At 49.5% G+C, this 24,131-nt stretch overlaps 1 protein-coding gene across 1 annotated transcript in view; it reads left to right on the top strand.

The window, feature by feature from the left end:
• The window catches only part of CSMD2 (CUB and Sushi multiple domains 2), a 611,427-nt gene that overhangs the window by 337,868 nt on the left and 249,428 nt on the right, over window positions 1-24,131 (top strand). Inside the window, exons 11-13 of the mRNA XM_059377195.1 lie at window positions 2,908-3,011; window positions 6,391-6,503; window positions 21,393-21,575. Of these exons, the coding sequence (XP_059233178.1) occupies window positions 2,908-3,011; window positions 6,391-6,503; window positions 21,393-21,575 (400 nt within the window). The remainder of the gene's footprint in view (window positions 1-2,907; window positions 3,012-6,390; window positions 6,504-21,392; window positions 21,576-24,131) is intronic.

Raw genomic sequence — 24,131 nt, 5'->3', positions numbered from 1 at the left:
GTATGTAGGTTCCCATAGAGGAGGCCTTCACAATAGGGAACATCTATCCATAGAATTCTCTATTTCTTGAGCTGTACAACAGAACACAGAGTAACATCTTCAGCCTCCCCACTGGAGATGGAAGCTGGTTTCCCACCATCTCTCAGTGCTGTTGCTCCGAAAACAAACATCATGCTTCATACCTTTGCTCACAACCCTTCCATCACTTCCCCTTGTCTTTAGGACAAAGCCCAAATCATGACTGACAGGATGGACAGCCTTTCCTACTCTGCTCTTCCCACTTCCTCCCAGCACCAGCCTCCACTCCCCTCTGTGTTTAACCATTGCAGATCCAGGAGTCTGTGGATGAGTCATGTGTCCCACATGCGTGGGAGTCATGCGTCCCTTTGCCTGTTCACCTGCTCCTCCCTCTGCCTGGATGGCTCTCCCTTCCTTAACTGTTTAGTGAACTCCAGTTCATCTCCCAAACTCAGCCCTGGCTTCATTTCCTCTGGGAAGCATCCTTTAACCTTTCTTCCAACCAGTGCCACTCATCTCCTCCGCTATCCTGTTCTGTGCTCGCAGGTGTTCTTATACAGAGATGCTCATAAGAACGCCATGCCCTGTATGGAGGGGCCTCGGACATGGCAGCTGGGCTGATGAACCAGTGTAGCAGACGGTGGCTTCTGAGGTCCCTGAGGGCACTGGGGGTGAGGCTGTACCAGCACCCTAGCAGTATGTAGGTTCCCATAGAGGAGGCCTTCACAATAGGGAACATCTATCCATAGAATTCTCTATTTCTTGAGCTGTACAACAGAACACAGAGTAACATCTTCAGCCTTCCCACTGGAGATGGAAGCTCTTCATCACACTGGAGCTGCAGATGAGTGGATAGAGAAGATGTGGACAATGTCTGCAGTGGAGTATTACTCACCCCTTAAAAAGAATGTCATCTTGCCATTTGTAAGGACGTAGGTGGATCTAGAGAGTATACTACTGAGCAAAACAAGTCAGTCAGAGAAAGACTATACCATGTGATTTCATTTATACATGGAATTCAAGACACGAAACAATCATAGGGTGAGAAAAAAGAGAGGCAAACCAAGAAACAGACTCTAGAGAACAGCCTGATGGTTACCAGAAGCAGGGGGGTGGGGGGGGGGGGAATAGGGTATGGGATTGAGGGGCACCCTTGCTATGCTGACCACCGGGTATTGTATGGAAGTGTGGTATCACTGTATTGTATCCCTAAAACTGATATTACTCTGAATGTTCACTAACTGGAATTTAAATAAAAACTTAAAAAAAAAAAAAAAAACGGAACAGGCAAAAAGAAGCCCAGAGTAACCATTAGGAGTGGAGCCTCCCCATGTCCCATTTTGTGCATGGCAATACCTCTCACTCTTCCAGGGACCCACAGGTCATCCTGAATCCCTCCCCGTCCCTTGGTCCCCACACCCACACAGTCACAAAGCCCTGAACACTGCCAGGACCTGTCGGTGTTTTCCATGCCCACCGCCTTCCTCTACTGCCCACCTAGACGGAGCTCTCCCTACCGCCTCTGGCCTCCCTCCTGCCACACCGGTTTCCACACCAGCAGCCAGACTGACATTTTTCTCAAACACTAATGTGCCACTGCCACCCACTTTTTGAAACTTTTCTTAATGCCCCTGCCAAGATAAACTTCAACTCTTTGGGCCACGGGAGATTTTTAAGACCTTTCAGACTTAGCTCCAAGTAAATTTCTTAAGTTCTGGACCTTCCTGTGTCCCCTCCTTGCACTGAGGCCCAGCCACATTGTCCCCCAGAATGAAACAGCTAGCAGCTGTGCTCACTGTGCAGACCTTCCACCAACAGATAACAAATACTCGTTCTGGAATGTCCCATTTCTGCCCAAACTCAGGCCCTATGCATCTGACTCTTCAGGACAGGTCCTTCCCTCTGCCAGCACCCCCTGTGGCCTGACCGTCTTCCGAAGCCTTCAGAACCCTCAGACAGCCCCCACCGCAGGCTCCATGAGCCCCCGGCTTCTCTGTGCACCTACAGCCGTCTTTGGAATACCTGCCACCCAGCAGAGGCTTGGTGGTTCTCAGTGTATGTTCTGTCTCCCCTGCTCACCAAGGGCAGAGGCTGTGCTCACTGTTGAGACCTGAAACGTGATGGATGCTTAGGAAATATTGTAGAAGGCAGAACTAAAATGAATTAAGAGAGAAGAATTTTGTTGAAACCTCCTTCCTGGACCATTCATTTATTCAATGAATAAACAAAAAAGGATAGAGAAAGGCAGGCAGAGGAGGGGCTAAAAGAAACTTCTGCAGGTCCCTGGGGGCAGGTAAGATGGCTGAGATTCGGGGCACCTGGGTGGCTCATTGGGTTAAGGCCTCTGCCTTCGGCTCAGGTCATGATCCCAGGATTCTGGGATCGAGCCCCGCGTCGAGCTCTCTGCTCAGCAGGGAGCCTGCTTCCTCCTCTCTCTCTGCCTGCCTCTCTGGCTACTTGTGATCTCTGTCTGTCAAATAAATAAAATCTTTAAAAAAAAAAAAAAAAAGATGGCTGAGATTCCACGTGTGACCTAAAATATTGCCACGAAGTCCAGGGGGACTTCTGTGCATTAAAGCATGAAGAGAGAATCTAATCTTCTCACAGGCAGCCAGATGTGCCTGATGTTGTCATGGCAGCCCCCAGAATTTCCCAGATGTGCTGTGAACATCTCTGGAAAACATCAGGGGACCCCAGAGGCTGTAAGGCCTGGAGAGAAAGTTCACACTCCAAAAGGTGGTGTGGAAATGCTTCGTTTGGATCAGAGGCTGTGTGGGGTGGTGTCCCAGGGACCCTGGGCTTCGGAACCTAAGGAGGGAACTCCTCACAGCTGTATGAGTGTCTCCCGGCAGCCCCTGCCTGCTCCCTAACCCCGTGATCCCTCCCCAGGTGATCAAGCTGGCCTTTGAGGACTTTGACTTGGAGAGGGGCTACGACACCCTGACGGTCGGGGACGGCGGGCAGGACGGGGACCAGAAAACTGTTCTCTACGTGTAAGTGAAGCAGGGCTCTGGTCCGGAGGGTGGGGAGCACATGGCCCTGGCCTAGGGGTGGTGGGATGGTACACTGCACCCTGTCTGGTCCCCAGGGTCACACCACATTAAGCCCAGGGGTGTGGTGGAAGGAAACAGCCCCTCTACTCTGGTGGAAGGAAACAGAGCCCTGGCCACATTCTCTCTAGGAAGTTCCAGGAGAAGTGGGCAGAAGGAACTGTTTCTCAGGGAGGATGGGGATTTGAGGTTCTGGGTGTGCACCTGGAGCATTCCACGTGGTGAGCTGCTGCTTCATGCAGCTCCTTCCTCCGCCACCCACTAGTTTCTCCTCAAGCCCATGTCTATCTGTGGAAGTCTGACTCCAGACAGAGATGGTCCAGAAGTGTGCTGCTGACCTCCCTGTGTGCTCAGAACTCTCTGGGAAATGAGCTGTTTCAGGGATTTGGGACCCTGTGCACACAGTGGCCACAATTCCTGAGCCAGGAAAGGCTTGTGTCACATGGTCTACCAAGGGAGAGGATAATGCGCTATCCTAGGATTCCGTTCTGTTGGATCTTCCTTTGCCTGCCACCATCAGCCTGACATAAACACAGGAGAACACTCCTGTTCAGTACATGTGGTCCAGCTCAGACGGCCTGATCTCGCTCATCTCCCTTGCCCAGATGGGGGGGTTGGGAGCAGGGAAGCTTTCCCACACACCAAACATCCACTGCTTGCACAGGCTCCAGGAAGGGAACTTGCACATCAGATATCTCATTTAGTTGTGTCATTATCCCCATTTAACAGGTGGGGAAACTAAGGCCTAAACATTGCAAAGCTGGTTGGTGGCAGAACCAGCACTTGAGTTCATGCCTTTTGATTTCAGTCCAGGACAGCATCCCGTGCCAGTGCTCTTCCCCACCAGGCTAGCCCCAGGCCAGTGCCCTTTAGTTTTCATGCTGAAGGAGAAATGGCTCTTCAGTCCTAGCTGCTTTGTGCAGGAGCTGTTCTGTTCTGGGTGCTTCCCACATCTTCCCCACAGCTGCCAGAGAAATTCTGTCAGGGCAGTTAAGTGACTCACGACGTTACCCTTGGAATCAGGTGGCATGGCTGATACTTGAAATTTCTTATGAGAAAGGAATGAGATGTGAGCCTGGAGGACATCCTCCCTCTGGCCCACTCCACTGTATGAATCAGGGTTCTCCAGAGAAACAGAACAAATAGGATATACACAGAAAGCCAGGAATTTATTATAAGGAATTAGTTCACGTGCTAATGTACACTGACAAGTCCCAGGATCTGCAGGGTGAGTCGGCAAGCTGTGACCTAGGAGAGCTGATGATGTAGTTTTAGTGCAAAGGCCAGCAGGCTCTAGACCTGGAAGAGCTGATGTTTCTGTTCAAGTCAAAGGCAGGAAAAAAGGGAAGGAAAAAAAAAAAAAAAAAGCAATGTCCCAGATGGAAGTCAGGCAGGCAGAAAGAATTCTCTTTTACTTGGGAGAGGGTTAGTCTTTTTGTTCCATGTTTCTTCACCTGATTAGATGAGACCCATCTATATGGGGTAGGGCAATCTGCTTTACTCAGTCTACCAATTAAAATGTTAAAGTCATCCAGAGCCATCTTCACAGAAACAGTCAGAATTATGTTTTTCCAGATATCTGGGTATCCCATGACCCAGGCAAAATGACATATAAAATTAGCCATCATACTCAATTCCTCTTCCGGTGTATCTGCCATCTCTCACCTGCCTTGTATGGTCCCTCAGCTTGGTATGCTCAGAAGGCCAGGATCCTGGCTCTGTCTCCTCTCAGGACAAAAATCCCAGGATGCTCTGTCAGAGAACCTTAGAAGAGCAGAGCCAGAAAGATTCTTATAACCCGTTCCCCTCATTTAACTCAAAATGAAAAATCCCAGAGTGGCTCAGTCCCTTGCCCATGGCCCCATGGCAAATGAATGACTGATCCAGGGTTTATACCCAAGTCTCTATAAGTTTTGAGAAAGCTCTCAAGGGCGCCTGGGTGGCTCAGTAGTTAAGCCGCTGCCTTCGGCTCAGGTCATGATCTCAGGGTCCTGGGATCGAGTCCCGCATCGGGCTCTCTGCTCAGCAGGGAGCCTGCTTCCTCCTCTCTCTCTCTGCCTACCTCTCTGCCTACTTGTGATTTCTCTCTGTCAAATAAATAAATAAAATCTTTAAAAAAAAAAAAAAGAGAGAGAGAGAGAAAGCTCTCAATAAGTCCTATAACAGCCCAGGGCTCTCCCCCCAACTCTTAGATCTCCATAGGCCAGCATCCATCTCAGACTTCAGGGAAACATATGCAGAATGGTTGGCCTCCTTTGTTGTCATGATTGGGTCAAATGGACTCTGCCATCCTAGAGGTAGGAGCCAGCCCTGGCTTGGCCGCAATCCTTACTCCCTGCAGAATGCCAGTACCCTAGTCTGGCAATGTCACATGGGCCAGTCCAATGTACCCAGGTGTCTCCCCCAGCCCCACACCCACAGCACTCACATTGTGCCTTATCATCTCATACAGCCAACTCAGTGCCCCCCACAACCTTTAAGACCCCAGAATGGAGTAGAGATTAAGATCCATTAATCCAATCACACCATCCACCACCACCCCCCTGGTCTGTGCTAGTGATCTGTTTGGTCTCAGCAGCAAGAAGAAACCAGGTTTCTTCTGGAAAGCCCAGCCTCTGCTGTGGACTCTGGCTCTGCCACTCTCCATCAGGCTGACCTTGGGAAAGCCACCACCCATTTTCCACCCTTGTCTTCTCATCTGTAACATGGGGGTAACACAGCCCCTATCTCACTGGGCTACTGGGATCATTAAATAAGATAACGGAGGGAAAATTATCTGGCTTGGATAGGTATTCCGTAAATGTGAACTCAATCCTCCCCATGTCTAAACTCTATTCTTCAGAAAGTATGTGGCCCCAGAGGGAAGGCTGCACTTTAAGCTTTTCTTCATATAGGGAAGCTGATATTTCCATATAGAGCTGAAAGAGATGTCTTATTAAAAAAAAGTGGCTGGGCTTGACTGGGGAAATGGGTTTCTGTCTCTGTCTTTTCTTTGGTAGTTCACATGAGAGATCAGAGATGGCAGGTGTGTAGATACCCCTTCAGTCGATCAGGCTACAGCTAACCCCGGCCCCTGAGAAAGCAAGGACCCAGGTCTTCCTCGAGAGCCCAGGGGTCTGGGCTAGGGGGTCACCCGTAAACACAAGTCTTGCCCGTGGCTGGAGGGGAGAGGTGATGAGTCTCTCAGCCACTGGAGCACCCGTCATTGGGCTCCAGTATTAAACAGAGTGGGGCCCAAATTCACCTGACAGGGCAGGGCTCCTAGTCATTCTGTGGGGTGCCAGAGTGGGGGGCACTTCTCTAAATCTTGCTGTCCTGACAGCCTGACAGGTACGTCGGTCCCAGATCTCATTGTCAGCACCAACCATCAAATGTGGCTCCTCTTCCAAACTGATGGCAGCGGCAGCTCCCTGGGATTCAAGGCTTCTTATGAAGGTAACTGCAGCTGGAGGGGGGGCTGATCCACTCACTCTGGAGTCAGACTTGGGGTCCAGATGTGCGTCAGCAAGCTCTGGGTTCGAATTCTGATTGTGTCCCACGCTAACTTCCTCTCCGTAAGCACATTACTTGACTTGTCTGAGCCTCAACTTGATTTGGCCAGTGGTTCTCCTGGATTGTTTTGAGGATTATCTGGGATAAATCACTTGAGGCTTAGGCCACACAGTGCCAAGGGCATGCATTAGTTTCATCTATAATTCATACCTGGCTTGTGTAGACCTTTAAAAGACCCCATAGACTTCTGGAGCTTCCCAAGCTGCCATACTTGGGTGTCATAGAGCTGAGTGATGCACACAGGGCTAGGGACAGATACACACCATTGGTGACCCGAGGATGATACAAAAGAGGGTGCCCTGGATCTCACTGGGAGCCAACATCAAGGGAACAGTGAACTCTGGGCCCAGGATACTTCCACCATCCACCTACTGTGTGCTTCCAGATTTCCCATTGGTGATGACTGCTAATGCCAACCCCCGCAGAAAGGGGAGCAGAAGCCATCCCCAAGCATTTGGTTAGCAGATTTGGTAGGTGGCAGAGCCTAGCCCAGCACTCAGGAAACAGACACATCAGATCTGAGACCTTGCAAGGGTCTGCACTTCAGTGGTGAGACAGAGGAGGAAACATACGCTATTATTAAAGCAAGACATCTGTGGCAAACAGCTAGTGGGAGCACAGAGAAAGGGGTGGTCATCCTGTGTGTGACATCCGGAAAGGTTCTATCAAGAAAGTGAGCCATGAGTCTTGAAAATGACTCAGAGAGACAGGGGCCAGAGGATGAGGGAGAGAAGGTTTTTCCCCACCCCTGTTCAGAGACCTGATAATTCTACATGAGATGAGTTGGGGGTAATAACTCCAAAAGGCTCTTACTCTGCTCAGTGTGAGCCCCCCTACCCCAGGGGTCTGGGGTTCCACCTGGACCAAGACCTGTACTCTGTCTCCAAGCTAGGTACACAGGAGTTCTCTCAGTTTTGCCCAGCTGCTTGGATAAAGGACCACACACTGAGGGGCAGCTTAAAACAACAGAACTCTATTCTCTCCCAGTTCAGGAGGCTAGGACAGTGGAGGTCCTGTTCTAAGAACAGGAGGCACATGTCAAGTGGAGACAACAGCAGCCAGAGCACCAATGGGGGGACAAGTGCTGAGTTCACATCCTGGTTCTGTCCCTTTCTAGCCCCATGGCAGGTCAGGGAGCCTCTCTGGGGCTCTGTTTCTTCACCTGGGACATGGAGGTGATAATACGCCCAGGGCTTCTGTGAAGAGTAAGTGTGGTCAAGGATGTGAAACTAAGAATTGCACAGCAATTATGGGTGACTAATGAGTGAGGACACAGGTAGGTAAGCAAATGGTTCTTCGGGTACATAGAGTTACACACACACAGATGGGGGATGGCAGAGAGAAATCAGGATTCAGGCCAAGCTCTGACACTCGCTACTTGGAAAATGGGAATGGATTCGGACTCAGGGTTTCAAAAGTTTCCCTCATGTCTGAAGTTCTCTGGATGTTCAGCAGTGAATGTTTCCAGAAGTGGGGATGAATTATCCTATGTGCCACCCACCTGCCCTTATTCTGTCCATATTTTATCAATGGCGTGGTTAAGCCATAAATAGCATGAGCCGGAAAGGGGGACGACAGTATAGCAGTGAGCAAACAACGTGCAGAAAGACCTCAGTTGGGTAGAGCTCCTGGCTAAGTCACCAGGATGAGAGCAAGTGAGAATAAATAGCAAGTCCTCTGTGAATGTTTGAGAACTTAGCAGCTAGAATTTACCCCAGGGAGTCAGTGGTGCTGGTTTCTCGTTCTGACCAGGCATCGAGAATTGGACCTAATTGTGGGGACCCTTGATACCATGCTGGGAGAGAACTGAAGTCAAACCCTGTGAGAAAGGTTAAGAGCCCCCTGAAAATGCATCTGGGAGAAGAGTGGGCTCAGGGGAGAGCTGAGAGCTGCGTCTAAATATTTGAAGGGCTGTTATGTAGGAAAGAGGAATTAGATTTGTTTGGCATAGTTTCACCGGAAAAGAAAGGAACAGAACATTGAATGCCTGTTTTGTGCCGGAAACTTAAGCTAACTTTCTCAAGGTTTTCAAACTGTCATGCATACATTTGGGGTACCCTCAGGGATCACCAAGTTTAGGTAGGGGGTGCCTAACAGGGCAGGCTCTGATCCTGCCTCCATGCTTTCTCCTTTCTTCTCTTCTGTTCCTTGTAAGCCTTCTTTTAAGAAAGGATTTGTAGCTAAACACGTTTGTGAAACTGCTTCATCTTATCCAGTGTGACAGCTAGCCGATGGCTGCTGTTTTGTAACTGAGGAATTTGGAACTCAAGGGTGGAATGTCCTGCCTGGGGTCACACAAAGTCTGGGACCTGGAAGAGCCAAGATTCAACTCCATGTCTCACTGGCTTCAAAGCCCATGATGTTTCCCCCCTCTACCACGGGTCTCCAAAGTGACAGAATTTCAATTCCTTTTAAAATCTTAGAAGCCAACACTGTGCCCCAGTTACATGGGCCATATGGCATGAGCCCAGGCTCCTCATTACAACCAGTTGGGGTTTTGTTCATCATGTGTCCACCGTGGCCAGAGGTAATGATGAGCCTGTCACATGACCAGCATGACGCTGGGTGCTGGAACCTCAGCAGGAGCATCACAGACTAGAACAGAAAACTAAAGCAGTCTGAAAATATCCGCGGTGGGACTTTTAGTCACAGACTAGGTGTCAGCAGGACCTCTGCTCAGACTTGTGACAGATTAGGAAGAGAGTCTGGCATTACCTTACATCATTAATCCAAGGGCCTACGTGTGTCCTGCTCACAGAGGCAGGTGAAGATGAAACAAACTCCGGAATTGGACCAGATCGGATGAATCCCAGCGTGGTCCCCGCTGTGGGATTGGCCAAGTCCTGTGGTCTGTCGGAGCCTCAGTTTCCTACTTATAAAATGGAAAGAATAGTGGCAACCTTAACGCCTTGTGAAGAAAGTGAAATAGAGTCCCAGAGAGCTCCTTGCACAGTGTCTGGCTCAGAGAAGTGTCTTCCCTTGGGACCACTGAGGTTCCTCTGCACGTGAGGCCTCTGTGATCAGCACTGTTTCCCACTCCAGGGTGTGTCCTCTTCTGCCAGGGAACACTTGGCTCCCTCACTGTCTTGTAGGTGGCCTGGCACTACGTCCCTGCCTCCCACCTGCACTACACACCCCAGACTGCCTGAGAAATGAGATGGTTCACTCTAGCTGCAGCAGAGGGCAGGGAGGCAGAAGTGGCAGGAGACAGATCCAAGTGACTGAGAACCTTGAGACCTCATGAAGAGTTTGCACTTTGTCCACAGGGAAGAAGAACTTGGGCAAGTTTAAATGTAGAGATTTAAATGTAGGGAATTAAAAGTTTGGATGTAGGGAATGTACCTTCCCCTTCGTGTCCCTTCCACCCTCGACCTTTTATTGGAGGGTAAAAGCTGTCCATTTCTTGCCTTCACGGTGAGGAGCCTCTACTATGAATAAAGCTGGGTCGGTTAAGTCCCCTGGCATCCCAGTGTGATTACCCATCTTCCTCTCTGGGCTTCTGCCACCTGCAACCTCCTGCTCGTCTGCTACCCCTCTGGCTGCTCCCTCACAGCTCCTGCATGGCCCCCACAGAGCAGGCACTTCCCCAGGGTCTCTCCTATTTTCCATCCTCTTTTTCTAGAACCTTCCACAGTGGATTGCATCTACTCCCATGGCTTCCCTCTCAACCTAAACACTGGCGACTTCCAAATCTATTCCCCATTTGCATATCAGTCTCCCTGTGACACATTTTATACACTTCTCCCTCAGCCATCTCAAACCCAAGGCATGTGTGCTAGTCTGCTCTTGGGTGGACATAACAAAAATACCATAGACCAGGAGCTGAAACAGAAATTTATTTTGTCACAGTTCTGAAGGCGAGAAATCCAAGGTCAAAGTTCTGGCTGATCCAATTTCTAGTCTGGGCAGCCTCGTCACTGTCCTCGCGTGACTTTTCCTTGGTACTCGCACAGGGAGAGAGGGAGGGAGTGCGAGCTTGCTGGTGTCGCTTCTTATAAGGACGCTAATCCTTTTGGATATGGGCCCCACCCCGATGGCCTCATTTAGCCTTGATTACTTCCTTAGAGGCCCTGCCTCCAAATCCAGAACCTTTGAGGTCAGAACTTTTCCATATGCTATACGAGTTTGAGGGAGGCACAAACGTTCAGTCTATAACTCCATCCAAACTGAGCTCACCATCTCCATTTACAGTAATTCTAAGCCACATTCTGGCTCTTGAGAACACATTCTAGGCAGAAGTATAGAATGTCCATCTCTTCAGGCCTGCAGGGCTGAGCCCAGTGCCTGGCACACAGAGTGTGCTTAGAAAAGCTCTCAGATTAAGTTGTGATGACTTCTACACAAACACAATCAAGCACCCTTCCTTCACACCCTCTCAACTTCCTAGCACTCAGATACAGGAGCCAGGCACTCTCCACTGTCCCCATTGCTTTGGGGTCAGACAGACCTAATCTGTAATCCCCATTGCGCTGTGTGTGGTCTTAGCCAGTCCTTCCACATCTTTGAGCCTGGGTACTCTCACTTGTGAAGAGGGACTGATAAACACTGATCTCACGGCGCGGGGGGGGGGGGGGGGTTCCTGAGGGCTTGGTGTCATGAACGTCCCAACATAGGGCCAGCATTTAGGAAACACTCATTTAAAATCCCGCTCTCTCCTCTGCTTCCTTAGGCTTGTAGCCCCTCTTGCAACCTGCACCCAAAGCTTCAGAATGACCTCCATCCACATTCTAGTCCTCCTTTTATTCAGATTCTGGGGAATCTCATACAGGATAGACATCCTGGCTCAGCGATAGGAAGGTAACTGTGATATAGATGTTCTGTAGGTAGCATGAGGCATCCGTGGATAAAGAATGCTCCAGGGCACTTCTGGCCCCATCATCATCAATATACCCTCTGCCCCAGCTCAGGTAAAGAGAAGCTTCCTTGGGACAGACAGGTAGCACTACAGTATCACTCCACCCCCCCCCCCATTAAAAGTGTGAGCCCCTAGGTGGGAAAATTGGGGGACTTATTTTCTAGAAATTCTTCCAGTTCTGATTGTCACAATTGCAGGTCAGGGCTGGGGAGAGGACTCAGGCATCATTAAAATCTGAGTACTCGGAGCCTAAAAATTCAGTCCCCCTCCATGGGGGCAGCCAGCTGTAGGAAATGCATTCATAGTTGCAATTGCTTTGCTTCCCAGTAGAACAAGAAATATTTAAGGAACAGGCAATTAGCACTTACCAGAAACATTATAAAATTACATACAACTTGCTAACAAGTTTTAGCATCAATCTGGGAGTCTTCTCGCTTCCTGACTCAGAGCCTGGAATCTGGCAGCCTAATGCTAAATCTGGGGATTTGACTGGCACAGGGGAGGAAGGAGCCGAGACCTTGACCCTGGAGACATCAAGAATCAGGGCATGACAAACTATGAAGAAAGGACACCCAACAGCAGGGACTCACCTTGGAAATGAGGTCATCTTGTATTCAACATTATCTAAGCCCCTACTGTGTGTTGCAGACACTGTTCAGTTCATGGGGACCATGAAGACAAGAAAACAATCTGTGCCTTCACCTCAGCCATAGCAATGTTCAGTAGAGTCGAGAAAGTGCAAGAAGATGGGGAAATATCAAGGAGGGGTCACTAACCTTGCTTGAGGGCATCAGGGATGGCTCCCTGGAGGAGCAGGTATCTGAAACGAAGACTTGCATAAAGGAGGAAAAGAAGTTGGTCAGATATCCCTGAGAGTTTGAACATAAAGTCTGAGAGAGAGCAAGTAGGTAGAACACAAGCAAGACTAGCCCGCTGCTGGCAATGCCACCATCGCCTTCCCTGGAATTTAACTCTGCTAGGGAGCCCAGGTGAGCTTCCTGGAAGTGATGGCCATGATCTGGGCTGGAAAGAAGACCAAGGGCAACAGACCTGCAATACTGGCTCCACTCCTTTTTGGACCCTGTCTTGCCTCAAGCACGAGGCCATTTTCTACCTCAAGTCCATTATTTCACTATTTTCAGGACACCTCTTCTTTTGATTTGCTCCCCATGAGCAAATGGGCCCAAATCTCTCAGTTTTGGTCAGAAACAACACCAGGCATGTTCCTAAGACACTCAGAGTTTCCCTGAGACCCTTAAAGCGTTCTCAGGCACTGGGAGCTGGGGTTTTGTTGGAGACAGGCAGCAGTTGCCTGTTCTCAGGAAAGCCCAGTGGGATCCACGCCGTAACCAAGTCTGTCCTGGCCCGCGGGGGCAGCAAGCAGCAGAGGATGCTGTACCATTAAAATTTGGCAGGCGACAAGTGCAGCAGCAGTCTGCAATAAACTGGCATTATGATACTGAAGAGAAAATTGGCAGGAAGTAATTTGTCCGTGAGATATACTCTCAAAATACATGGGCTTCTGCTGATAGCAAGCTTCAGTGTGGGGCTAATGCAAACAGCTTGGAGGTAAGCCTGATGCTCTACGCATCCACGTTCACCCCTGGTTCCTAACCTCCTTCAGCTGTGACATCCCCATGATAGTGTTGTGGAGGAAGGAGTTGGAGTGGGAAGCACGTCACCCACTTCATCCACCCCCGTCTGCGTCCCATTTGTGCCAGCCTTTGCGAGGAGAAGCACAAACACCGAAATGCACCTAGAGGCAGAGGTGCTGTGTCCCTTGCCTCTGGCTTCCCTTCCCATCAGAAGCAGAAAAGTGGAGTGGGATTGTTCTGAGCAAATCCATGAGATCCAGGCATGCCTTAGGGTTGTCTCAAACACCAAAGATGTCTCAGACTCTCAGGAATTTGTGCTAATTGAACAATAGGTTGGGCAGCTCAGCATGCCTCAGACGCTGTTCTTGGTTCTGGAGCTACAAAGGGCAGAAGAGATGGGACCCTTGGCTTTGAGCAGCTCACAGCCTCCAAAACAACACATAGATGACTCGTCAGTCATTGACCCAGGCCTTCATGATATCCCTGAGACCCTCTCTGTGGCCTCCTCTCTCTTCACTGTCACGTCCTGCCACAGTGAATTTTTTTTTAAAGATTTTATTTATTTATTTGACAGACAGAGATCACAAGTAGGCAGAGAGGCAGGCAGAGAGAGAGGAGGAAGCAGGCACTCCACGGAGCAGAGAGCTCAATGTGGAGCTCGATCCCACGACCCTGGGATCATGGCCTGAGCCAAAAGCAGAGGCTTTAAACCACTGAGCCACCCAGGTGCCCCCACAGTGAATTGCTAACTCTTCTCCAGACACTACACTCTCCCTTCCTCCTTCCTGCTTCTTTCTTTCCATCCTTCCTTCTACCTGCCTCTCTTCATCCTGTACCCTTCTAGAAGCTGGGAGGATAGACATATCAAAAACAGTCTTTGTCCTCAAGAAACTTGCTATTTAACAGGGAGAAACACAAGCCACAAATTGCAGTAATGGTGCCGTAACAGAAAGTTGTCAGGAAGGCTGGGAGCGAGGAGGGAAAGATCCCCTTAGTCTACCCCATGGTGTGAGGGAGGATCCCCAACTGGGAAGCGCTTGAGTTGACACTTAAAGGTGATTCTCTGTTGGGCAGCCAAGCAGGGGTGTTCATTCAGGGAGAGAGGACACAGGGGCCAAGTTAGAGCCCTGTGAGTGCCAGTGGGGATCTACCAGCCACACGGTGATCATGACGATGGAAAACATTATTGCTTACTGCTTACGTGTCACGTGCTGGACATTCTGACAATTTCTTATATACATAAGCTCATTAAATCCTCACAACAGTCCTGTAAGATAGGTGTGATTACCATTTCCATTTTACAGATGACAAAACTAGAGCTCCAGGAGAATCCAAAATGTGCCTTAGGTCTCCTACCTATGTTGGAGACAGGATTTAGGTCCTTGCTCATTGCTATTGCATTGGTTTGCCTCCCCACAGGCTGACCAGGGTTGGGAGGGGTGCATCTAAATCTCAAGGTCGGTGATGGCCAAAGATAAGTCTGGAGCAGGAGGGTATGGGCAAGGTCCTGCCATGCCAAGCATTTAGAGACTTAAATCTGTGTTTTAGGCAGCCATCAAAGAATCAGTGGGCAGGGCACAGCAATGATCGGATTTTTCTTTCTGAGCAATCTCACCCTGCTTTGCAGAGTACAGAATAGAGGCAAGAGGCAGGGGACCCACTCTTGTCAGATGCTCCTATCCCCGTAGGGGGTGGACTAGACAGTGAGAAGGGGCTGGAGACCAGAGGGTGCTGGGATGTCTAGTGGGGAGAGCTGGCCTGAAGCATTTAGTGAGGCTGCAGGTGGGGAGCGGAAGGTGGGATCCTGGCTGACTCCCAGGTGGCTGGGACTCCAACTCTCCCAGCCCGAGGCCAGAGCTTCCTCCTCTGCAATCCCAAAAGCCATTCGGCAGGTGCACACCTCTTCCTTTGCCCTCATTTCCCTTTACTTATTTCTATACCCCCTTGACTAGGACTCTCCAAGGGCAGGAGCCGTGGGTCAGGCCACTCTATATCTGTAGTGCCGAGCCTGGCATTTGGCACGGTTTCCATGCAGTAAATGCAGTCCAAGCTGGACTCCCACACTGAACAGACCGTTCTCTGTGTTCCAAGCTCTGTGCTAAGTGCTGGGTACACAGTAGTCAATAAGGCATCTCCAACATCTGCCTTCATAGAGTTGACATTCTAGTGGGTGAGGAAACAGGAGGGCCAACCTAGAAGCCAGCAAGGAGCCAGGAATCTGAGCTAGCAAATCATTTTGTCCCTCACACCCCAGACAGGAAGCATCTTGAGGGGAGACATTCTTAACTTCTTTCCCACTGCTATACCCCAAGTGTCTAGAACAATAACTAATAAAATGAATAAATCTTTATAAGGGGCAGTCATCACCATGAAGGAAAAAATGGGGTGCCAAAAGAGGCAAGAGAATGGGAGCCCCCTGAAGTGCATGGTCCGGGGCAGCATCTCTGAGGAGGTGGCCTCGTAAGCTGACCCGTAGTGTGAGGAGTCGGCATGTGATGGAGGAAGAGAGGAAGCAGTAGCCCCGGCTTAGGGGTCACTGAGTAGACGGAGGGACACATGGAGTCCCGCCCATTTGGAAAGGCAGCAAGGCACAGTCCACGCCTGGATTCCCCTTCCTCCTCTAAGTGGCACTGCTCTTCTCGGAGCACCTCAGATGGTGAATTTAGAGAGATATATGATGCAGCTCCTTTGGTTTTAGAAATTGAGGAACCCAGGAGAAGACAATGAGGTTGATCACAGATGATAGGGATAAAGCCTCCAAGCAAAGGAAAAGCAAATTCACCGAGTGCCAAGCCCATCACAGTGGAGTTCCAGGCATCTCTCAAGTACTCTCTTTGGTCTGCTGGCTGGCTTTTGTAGACAAAGTGAGAGAAAGCAGGAGAGAGTGAGAGAAACACTTACAAAATAGAATTAGAGTAAGCAGATAACAGGGAATTGCATGCCTGATTTTCTCTAAGTCAAAATTTGGTTTACCAACTTGTTTTTCTGGACCCTGACATCAAACTTGGTCAGCACCTGACCACGAGGGTCAAGGACAAGTGCCTTCCAGGCAGGCAGTGGAGCACATGGAGCCTTCTCCAGGAAGTCAAGCAGCCTTGGTGTCTGTGCTCCCAGCAGGGGTTGGCCCTGGACTTGGAGGGAAGGCCTAGATGAAGACAGGGAGTGTCTGAGGAACACAAGCCAGCTGCCTTCCATCTTCCTGGGGGGAGCTGCAAACTCACAAAGCCACCTTCCCTGCTCTTCTTCTCCCTTCCACCCAGTCCTGGTCCTGGCCCCATGCATCACCTCCCTCCAGTGCCTTGGACCTCTTCACCAAGTGCTCCGTTAACCTCACTTCTCCTTGAGGCCCCCATTACCTGGTAGCCCTCTCCAGGGACAGAAGCATATATCCCCAGACCCTATGAACTTCACCCTTGGAGAGATTGGTTCAGAGTTCAGTGTCCAGTGCCATTGCAGCCATGTACACCCTTTATCCCTTGACTTCACTTTGTTACCATATCTGGCTCTTTCTCTCCTCCCATCAGTGTCACCAGCCTCTTCCCCTCCACTCCAAGCTTTTCCATCACCTTGCCTTTCAGCCACTTGCCTTCACTTCCTCTTACTGTGCTGCACCATGGCTGTCCCAGACCTTGTCCTCCAGCACCTCTGACCTCCCAAGCCACCTCTGACCTTGCCTAGCCTGCACTGGCCCTTTGTCCCTTCTGCTCTTCCTTCCCACTCTACCCCCGTGCATCACCCACCCTAGGCCAGGTGATCCTCTCCTGCTTTTTTCCCTTTAGCTAAGCCCCAAGGATAATGCCTCTGCCATTGCCCCTGTGGCCTTCCATTTCTGTAAATCCAGTCCCACCCCTCAATCAGTCCTGGAGCCTCTTTCTCCACTTCCACATGCGCCCAGCTACTGAGGGCTTCAAGGACAAGTCCCGCAGCCCTGCTGTGGGTGCCCTGTTCATGTATCATCTCCCCCGTCTGTGAGCCTCAGGTGGCCATGAATTCCTCTTCGCCAGGGGGAGTGTCTCAGACATTCTTGTCAATGTCATATCTCTTTCCCCACAACCAGACCCCGTCCTTCAGCAAAGACCATGAGACCAGTGGACCCCTCTTCCATTTAAAAAGTAGAGCCCATGCCATTACAGGACCTCCTTCATCCTCCTGCATTGCCCCTAAAAGTTCAATGAGCCCTCATCTCCTCCCTCCTGCCATGCAGGAAGGAGCTCCCTGGTCTCTCAAGCTACCTTCCCAGTGTGCTCCCGTTTCCCTGCCCTACCTGCTCCACGGCCTTGGGCTTTCCTCCCCATCTGTTCTCCAGATCTTCAGTTAACATATACTCTGTGTATCTGTCTGTTTCCTCATTTTAAATATGGTTAAGTTTCTTCGATCTTAAAAACATTTTCAGCTGCTGTCTTTAAGACCATGTTCCTCATGAGTGGCCACCTAAGTTCTCTCTCTTCACTTCCAAGAAATGCCTCCTTTAAAAGTCATCTGCTCTTCCCATATCATCTTCCTCTTCTCCCACAGCATGTGGCCACATCATTGCACTCAGCTACTCCTGCCAGTCAGTATGAGCAGTGACCTCCTTCCACTAATCTGCTCGTCCACTCCACCTAAACTTCCCCATGGCATTCAAGGCTGGAGTTCTCCTCCTTGAAAGTCCTCAAGCATCTGTGACCCTGCACTGCCTGGGATTTTTCACCCAGCATTCTGCAGGTCCATCCCATGTTCCTAACTGTTCTGCCCAGAACTGACCTCTCTCATTCTCCATGGGTGGCCGCATCCTTCTCATGGCTTCTTTTATCATCTGTGAGCTGAATCTCAAATTCTGTATTCCTACGCTAGGCTTTTAAGACCCATGTAGCCACTTTGCACTAGATGTGTCCACCTGGAGCTCAAACTCAGCATATCTTACCGGTGATCGTGCAGAACTGGTCCTCTTCCTGCATGCTTGTCTCGGTGAAAGTGCACCCAAGCACCCAGGCCAATCCGTCAGTAGATCTTGGCCTCTCCTTTATCCCAGACATGCTCACTTTACACCTCCCAAGTCTGTCTGCCTCTCCCCACCTCCTCTGACCTTGCCCAGTCTGGGATGTCATCAAAACATCTCCCAGATGACTGTGAGCCTCCCACCAGATGAAAGCTTCATGGGGCAGGCCTTGTGTCTGCTTTGTTCTGTATCCCTAGGGCCCAGCAAGGTGGTGTTCACTTAGGAGACAGCCATTTGTTTTTTGAATGAATGAACAATCACCCCGCCTCCAGAATTGCTGCCCCCAGACCATTCTCCAGACAACAGTCAGGGTAATCCTTTAAAATACATAATATGAAATGCTAAATCAAATGAAACCTTTTGTTGGCTCCCCAGTGCTTCCCATCCACAGTCCAGTCTCATTAGCAGATTGCACAATGCCTTTAGCCTTTTGCAACCTCATCTCCGACCACCTTGCAGAAAACCCCCATACTTGTACTCAGAGACAGGCAATGTGGTGCTGCAGTAAGACCCTGGGACCGTACAGCCCATGTCTTGATCTCAAGTCACTCAGATGACCTGGGACAGCTACATGATCTCTCTGCACCTCAGTTTCCTCACCTTGTAAGTAGGACGAATAGTACCTTGCTCTTAACATTACTATAAGGATGAAATATTAAAATGCTCAGAATGGCTGCCAACAGGACATCAGCACCGTGTATTAGTCCTACAGCAAACTCAGTTACCATAACAATGAGTTAGTTGTGATCTCTGCTCTCCTTGCCCAACAAACGGTGTCACCTCTGATGCTTTGCATGGGCTCTTCCCTTCCCCTCCCTTCCCTCCTACTCCTTCCTTTCTTTGTTTTTTTTTTTTGTTTTTTTTTTTAACCGGCTTTACTGAAATATAATTGACACCAGTAAAAGTGCACAGAGTGATGATTTGGTACATGGATGTATTGGGAGAGGATTACCACAATCAGGTTAGTTAACGTGTCTGTCACACCACCTCAGTGTGTGTGTGTGTGTGTGTGTGTGTGTGTTGAGGACTTTTAAGATCTACCCTCTTAGCAACTTTCAAAGATGCGATATGACACTGAACTAGAGTCACCATGCCATATGTGACACTCCAAGACCTGTTCCTCTTATAACTGGAACTGTGTGCCTTTTGACCCCCTTCTTCAGTCTCTCCTAACTCACTCTGTTTTTATGAGTTTGGTTTTTTTAGCTTCCACATATAAGTGAGATCATTGAGTATTTGTCTTTCTCTGTCTTGACTTACCTCACTTAGCATCATGCCCTCAAGCAAGGTTCCTCCATGTTGTTGCAAATATCAGGATTTTCTTCTTTTTTTTATGGCTGAATAATATTCCTGTGTGTGTGTATGTGTGTGTGTGTGTGTGTGTATACGTTTTCTTTACCCATTCATTGATGGATAGTTAGATGTTCCCATGCCTTGGCTGTTGTAAATAATACTGCCGTGAATCCCACTTGTTCTTTTCACCTGCTGGCTCTTGCATAGCCTTTAGGCCTTGCGGTGTAGACATCACCTCCTCCAAGAAGCCTTCCCTGTTGCCAAGTCTGGGACTAGGCTGAGATGAGAGAGGCACATGCCTTGGGCATAGATTGTAAAGGAGTTGACGAAATGCTCAGTATTTCAGTTAAATAATTTAATGCAATATTTTTTTTAAACCAAGATTAGTGCAAATTATATATGATAAAAATATCAACATTTTAATTAACAAGAGGCTCAGAAGACCAGGACAAGTGTGAGACCGGAGAAATGAGGCACACAAATGCTGGGTCAGATCTGGCCTTTAAGTTCTAATATTGTTCTTCTTTGTAGGTTTGATTTATATGCATTAGTTTTGATTTTCTAAAAAATATTGCATTAAGATATTACTGGCTTGTTTGCTAAGTTTTTGTTAACCCCTAAAATTTTGTGTTGAAGTTTAATGTCTTATTGCCCACAGCCTCACCTTCCAAATTTGAGTTAGGTGCTCCTTCTGGGTGCCTACACACACACACACACACACACACTCTCTCTCTCTCTCTCTCTCTCTGTCTCTCTCCCTCCCTCTCTCTCTCTCTCTCCCAGTCAGAGAATGCCTTGTTCTGCCAGCTCTCGGCAGAGATCTGGAGACCCTGGTTTTCAGGTAACAGGAATGGGACAATTCAGGAGCATATCCATGAAAGGCAGTGCATGGCGCTAGCCTGAGCAGCCCACAGAAACCTCACCAGCTGTGGTTGTTAGGAAGTTTTTGCAACATCATCCCTGTTAGGATGACACACGGCAACTTCAGGGACTGTGCCTCCTCCTGGCTCCTTATGGCGTCTACACCAAAGGCGGGGTCCCTTTGGCCTGACAAACCTAGGAAGATGTCCAGCAAACTTCCCTGATTACTCCAGCTGCCTCCCTTCCCAGTCACAAGACCCTACCATCCTCCCTTCACCATCTGCCACTAAATCCATTACGCCCTGTCTTCCCCGCAGGAGGTCCTTTTCCCCCAGGAACTGCTCCCCCTCCTCTTCTCCTTCCTCCCTTCCAGGTAGCCCTCTCCGGCCTCTCATTCCCCTTCATCTCTCACAGCACCAAGCACAGGGCTGCTGGAAGTGGAGGTGACTCCAAAGGAAACTTCAGGGACTTGGCCAGGATAGACTCCTTTCCTGAAGCCTCCAAGCCCTCATTGCCTCTCCCATGAGGTTGCCAGCCTGTCATGCCCCATGGCATCTGGACCCGCGAGTTGTCTCCAGGAACCCACTCCATGTGTGACTCACACGGTTGAATCAAACGAACTTTAAAAGCATACTCAGTGAGCCACTTGTTTCATTTTACCTGTACCTTCTCAAATTGAATTTAAAAAAAACCTTTGTGAAAGTGCTTCCATGTCAGAAAGCAGCGAATATTGATTCTCACTTAATCTCTGGTTTGGGGAATGGCAGGCAGCAAAGCCGCCTCATTTCATGCTTGTCTTTGCCACTCAGGAATGGACTGAGCCGAAGGTCTGTCTGGTCGTTCTGAATGCAGAGGCAAGTTCAGCAAGCTCACGACAGATTCCTTAGCTCCTGGGACAGGTATCTCACAGAGTATGGAGACCTACCTGCACGGAGTGAAAATATCCAAGCCCCTTGAGGGCTTTGTGTGAACCCAGAGTCTTAGGGATATTACTGGCCGGAAGGCCCCTTGATCCTGGGATGGGGTTTTAAACAGGACACGGCAGGACTTCTCATAAAAGGTCTTACCTGTATCACTCTGGGCACTGAGTCGAGGCAGAGGGGCAGCAGAGCGTGTAACATGGACCTCCCGCTCTAAGAGAGGTAGGAAGTCACATTTTGTCTCTGTTTTCTCTTCTTCCTGTCTTCCAGAGATCGAGCAGGGCAGCTGTGGCGATCCCGGCATCCCTGCCTACGGCCGGAGGGAAGGCTCCCGGTTCCGCCACGGTGACACACTCAAGTTTGAGTGCCAGCCTGCCTTTGAGCTGGTGGGGCAGAAGGCAATCACGTGCCAAAAGAATAACCAGTGGTCGGCTAAGAAGCCAGGCTGTGTGTGTAAGTGAGTGGGGAAAAGGCCTTTTCGGGGTCTTCACCAAGAGGCAGGGGGCCCCGTTGTCTAGCTAATTCAGAGCCCCAACCTTGGGAACCTCACAGGCAACAGCTTGGCAACAGCTTCCCTTGTTTTCTTCTGTTCTTCCCAACCTTGCTGGTTGGGTCCTCGTTTCTGGCAGTAATGTATACTGGAAATGATTGCTTTTAACTTTGTGGCGGGGGGGGAGGGAAGGCTTCTTCAATGATGTCTTGCCATCCATGGTGATCCTTGAGAGCAAGGTAGAGGCCACTAGGGCCTGGTACATGAGACTCTGACCTGGACATTTGTTCCTTGTCCTTGTTGCCACCAGTGACACCATACATTCAAGCCAGGGTCAGGCCGGTTTGTAAGATCGTAGACTCTGGACCAGGCTCCAGGTGTGGTGGGAAACCACAGTCTTGCCAGGGTCTGAGGAGTTTCCTCAGATTGCTTCTTCTTGGACTGGAGTTAGGGAGGGATGGGGGATCAAGCTGTCTTCGGATTACTGATCCTCTGGAGTGCCCATCCAATGGCAATATCAAGGAGGCCTTTCTTCCTTCCTCTGGGATGGGATGACCATACTTCCTGACAAAAATAATTCTTTAAGTTCTGGGCCCAGTGAGACTGGCAAGTGTGAGGGGCTTGTGTGCAGCAAAGGGAGGAGCCTACTTGATCTCTTGAGAAGTCAAGGTTCCAGCTTCTCTTCCCCCCAAACATCGCCCACCTTCTCCATCTCTTTCCATCTACTTCTCTCAGGGCAGGGCAGAAGCCCAACCCTCTGATCACTTCTCCCACTGCAGTGGGCTTCTTGGAGTCTCCAGGTGCTACAAACTAGAATGACTCCCAGGGCAGTGGGGGAGGATAGTCTGGGGGTTACCAGGGAACATCAATGAGGACTAAGACTTCAGCATATGAGTTGGTGAGTTGGGTCATACCTTTTCAAACCAAAAAATCACTTTGTTTTGACAAAGAATTTATGATGACTTGTGAGTTTATGCAAAGATCCTTGCAAAAATTTAAAGAAAAAATTGTTCTTAGATACACATCAAATCACGCTTAGATATACACCCTTGTTGCAAAAAAAATAAATAAAATTGCATGAAATCTACCCATTTCTGTGGCTGAATGTGGGTAGAATATCGTGCCCAACAGTGTTAGCCTTGTAGCACACTGGGAACCAAGGGGACTGGGGCCAGGAGAGGCAGGGGACATTGGCAAAGAGCAGCCCAGGCCAAGCAGGAACAAAGGCCTGAGGTGGTAGAAGGAACAGGGCTCTTCTCTGCAAATTGGAGGCAGGACCTCAGAAGACAAAAGTATAGACTGTGGGAGTCTCAGGTATTATGGGGGCTTTATCTTGGAAATCCATTAGGTAAAACAAGGCAGGGAGAACTGGGAGAGGGTCCGGCCACTAGGGCAGAGAGCTGGTGGAAATGAAGTGGGTAGCAGAGCCAGCTGGCTTCTTAGGACAGGATAAAGTTGCCTGCCTCACAAGCTGAGAGATGGAGGCAGCAAAGTATTATCTGAGGGCTCTCTATGAGTCCTCCAAGAATTTCCTTGACCTTTTGCCCCTGAGGAAGGGTTTTAGGAAATCCTTTTAGAACCTCCTATAAGAACAGAGGGCCATGAAGTGCTGCTCAGCAGGCTCTTCGTTTCCAGGATTGAGGCTGGCAGCCTCCAGTGAGCTGGAGACTGCTTACAAAGAGCTGAGAAGAAACAAAGACAGAGTTGTCCTGACAAGTATGGAGCAGTGCTCTCGGTGGCTTAAAATAAGGAAGAGGAGCCGGAGGCTTATTGAGAACTGCAAAGCAGGCACTCTGGGGGGCCAGCACAGCATTTCATCTTCTGGATGATTCTGGGTTGTAGGGGGCTGGCATCCCCCAGGCACTCCCATTGCTCAGGTTTTTTGTTTGTTTGTTTTGTTTTTTTGTGGGTTTTTTTTTTGTTTGTTTTTTTCTTCTGGTCATTTGGGTATAACCAAACACAGCTTGAGTCTGAAGGAGGCCAGAGAGCCAGCTGGCCCCATGCTTTTGCATCACACAGCAAGGTCATCTTCCTACTCCATGAAGTCAAAGGTGTGCCAACTGTCAGCTCCCTACTGAGTACCCAGCCCCTAAGCTGATGCTTCCGTGGGTCCTGGGCTTTATCCTCAGGGACCTCACAGTCTAACTGGGGGTGAGAGATGGCATTCAGGTATGCTGGTGCACAGAGATAACTTTGGATTCAAACTCTGAAGACTTGTTTTTCAGTCCTGGCTCAGCATCATGATGATGGCTGGGGCATCCTCTCACTGAATTTTGGTTTACTAATCATCCGGTAGGGTAGCACGCTATTCTGGCTCCCCAAACCCGAAGGCTCAATGATTATATTTATAGAACATGAACAGTCCTTACGGCATGAACAGCCCTCACTGCCCACAGCAAATGCTTGGAAACCATTTCCTAAAATGGGTCATTGACAGAGCAGGTCATATACTTTGCTTGAGGGATATGTTAAACTGGGGTTCTGACCCTGACCCCAGATCATACGTATCGATAGCGGGT

Source organism: Mustela nigripes, chromosome 14, assembly GCF_022355385.1.
Source record: "Mustela nigripes isolate SB6536 chromosome 14, MUSNIG.SB6536, whole genome shotgun sequence".
NCBI lineage: Eukaryota > Metazoa > Chordata > Mammalia > Carnivora > Mustelidae > Mustela > Mustela nigripes.
The sequence above is the reverse complement of the archived record's forward strand: the minus strand, read 5'-3'. Positions and strand labels throughout refer to the sequence as shown.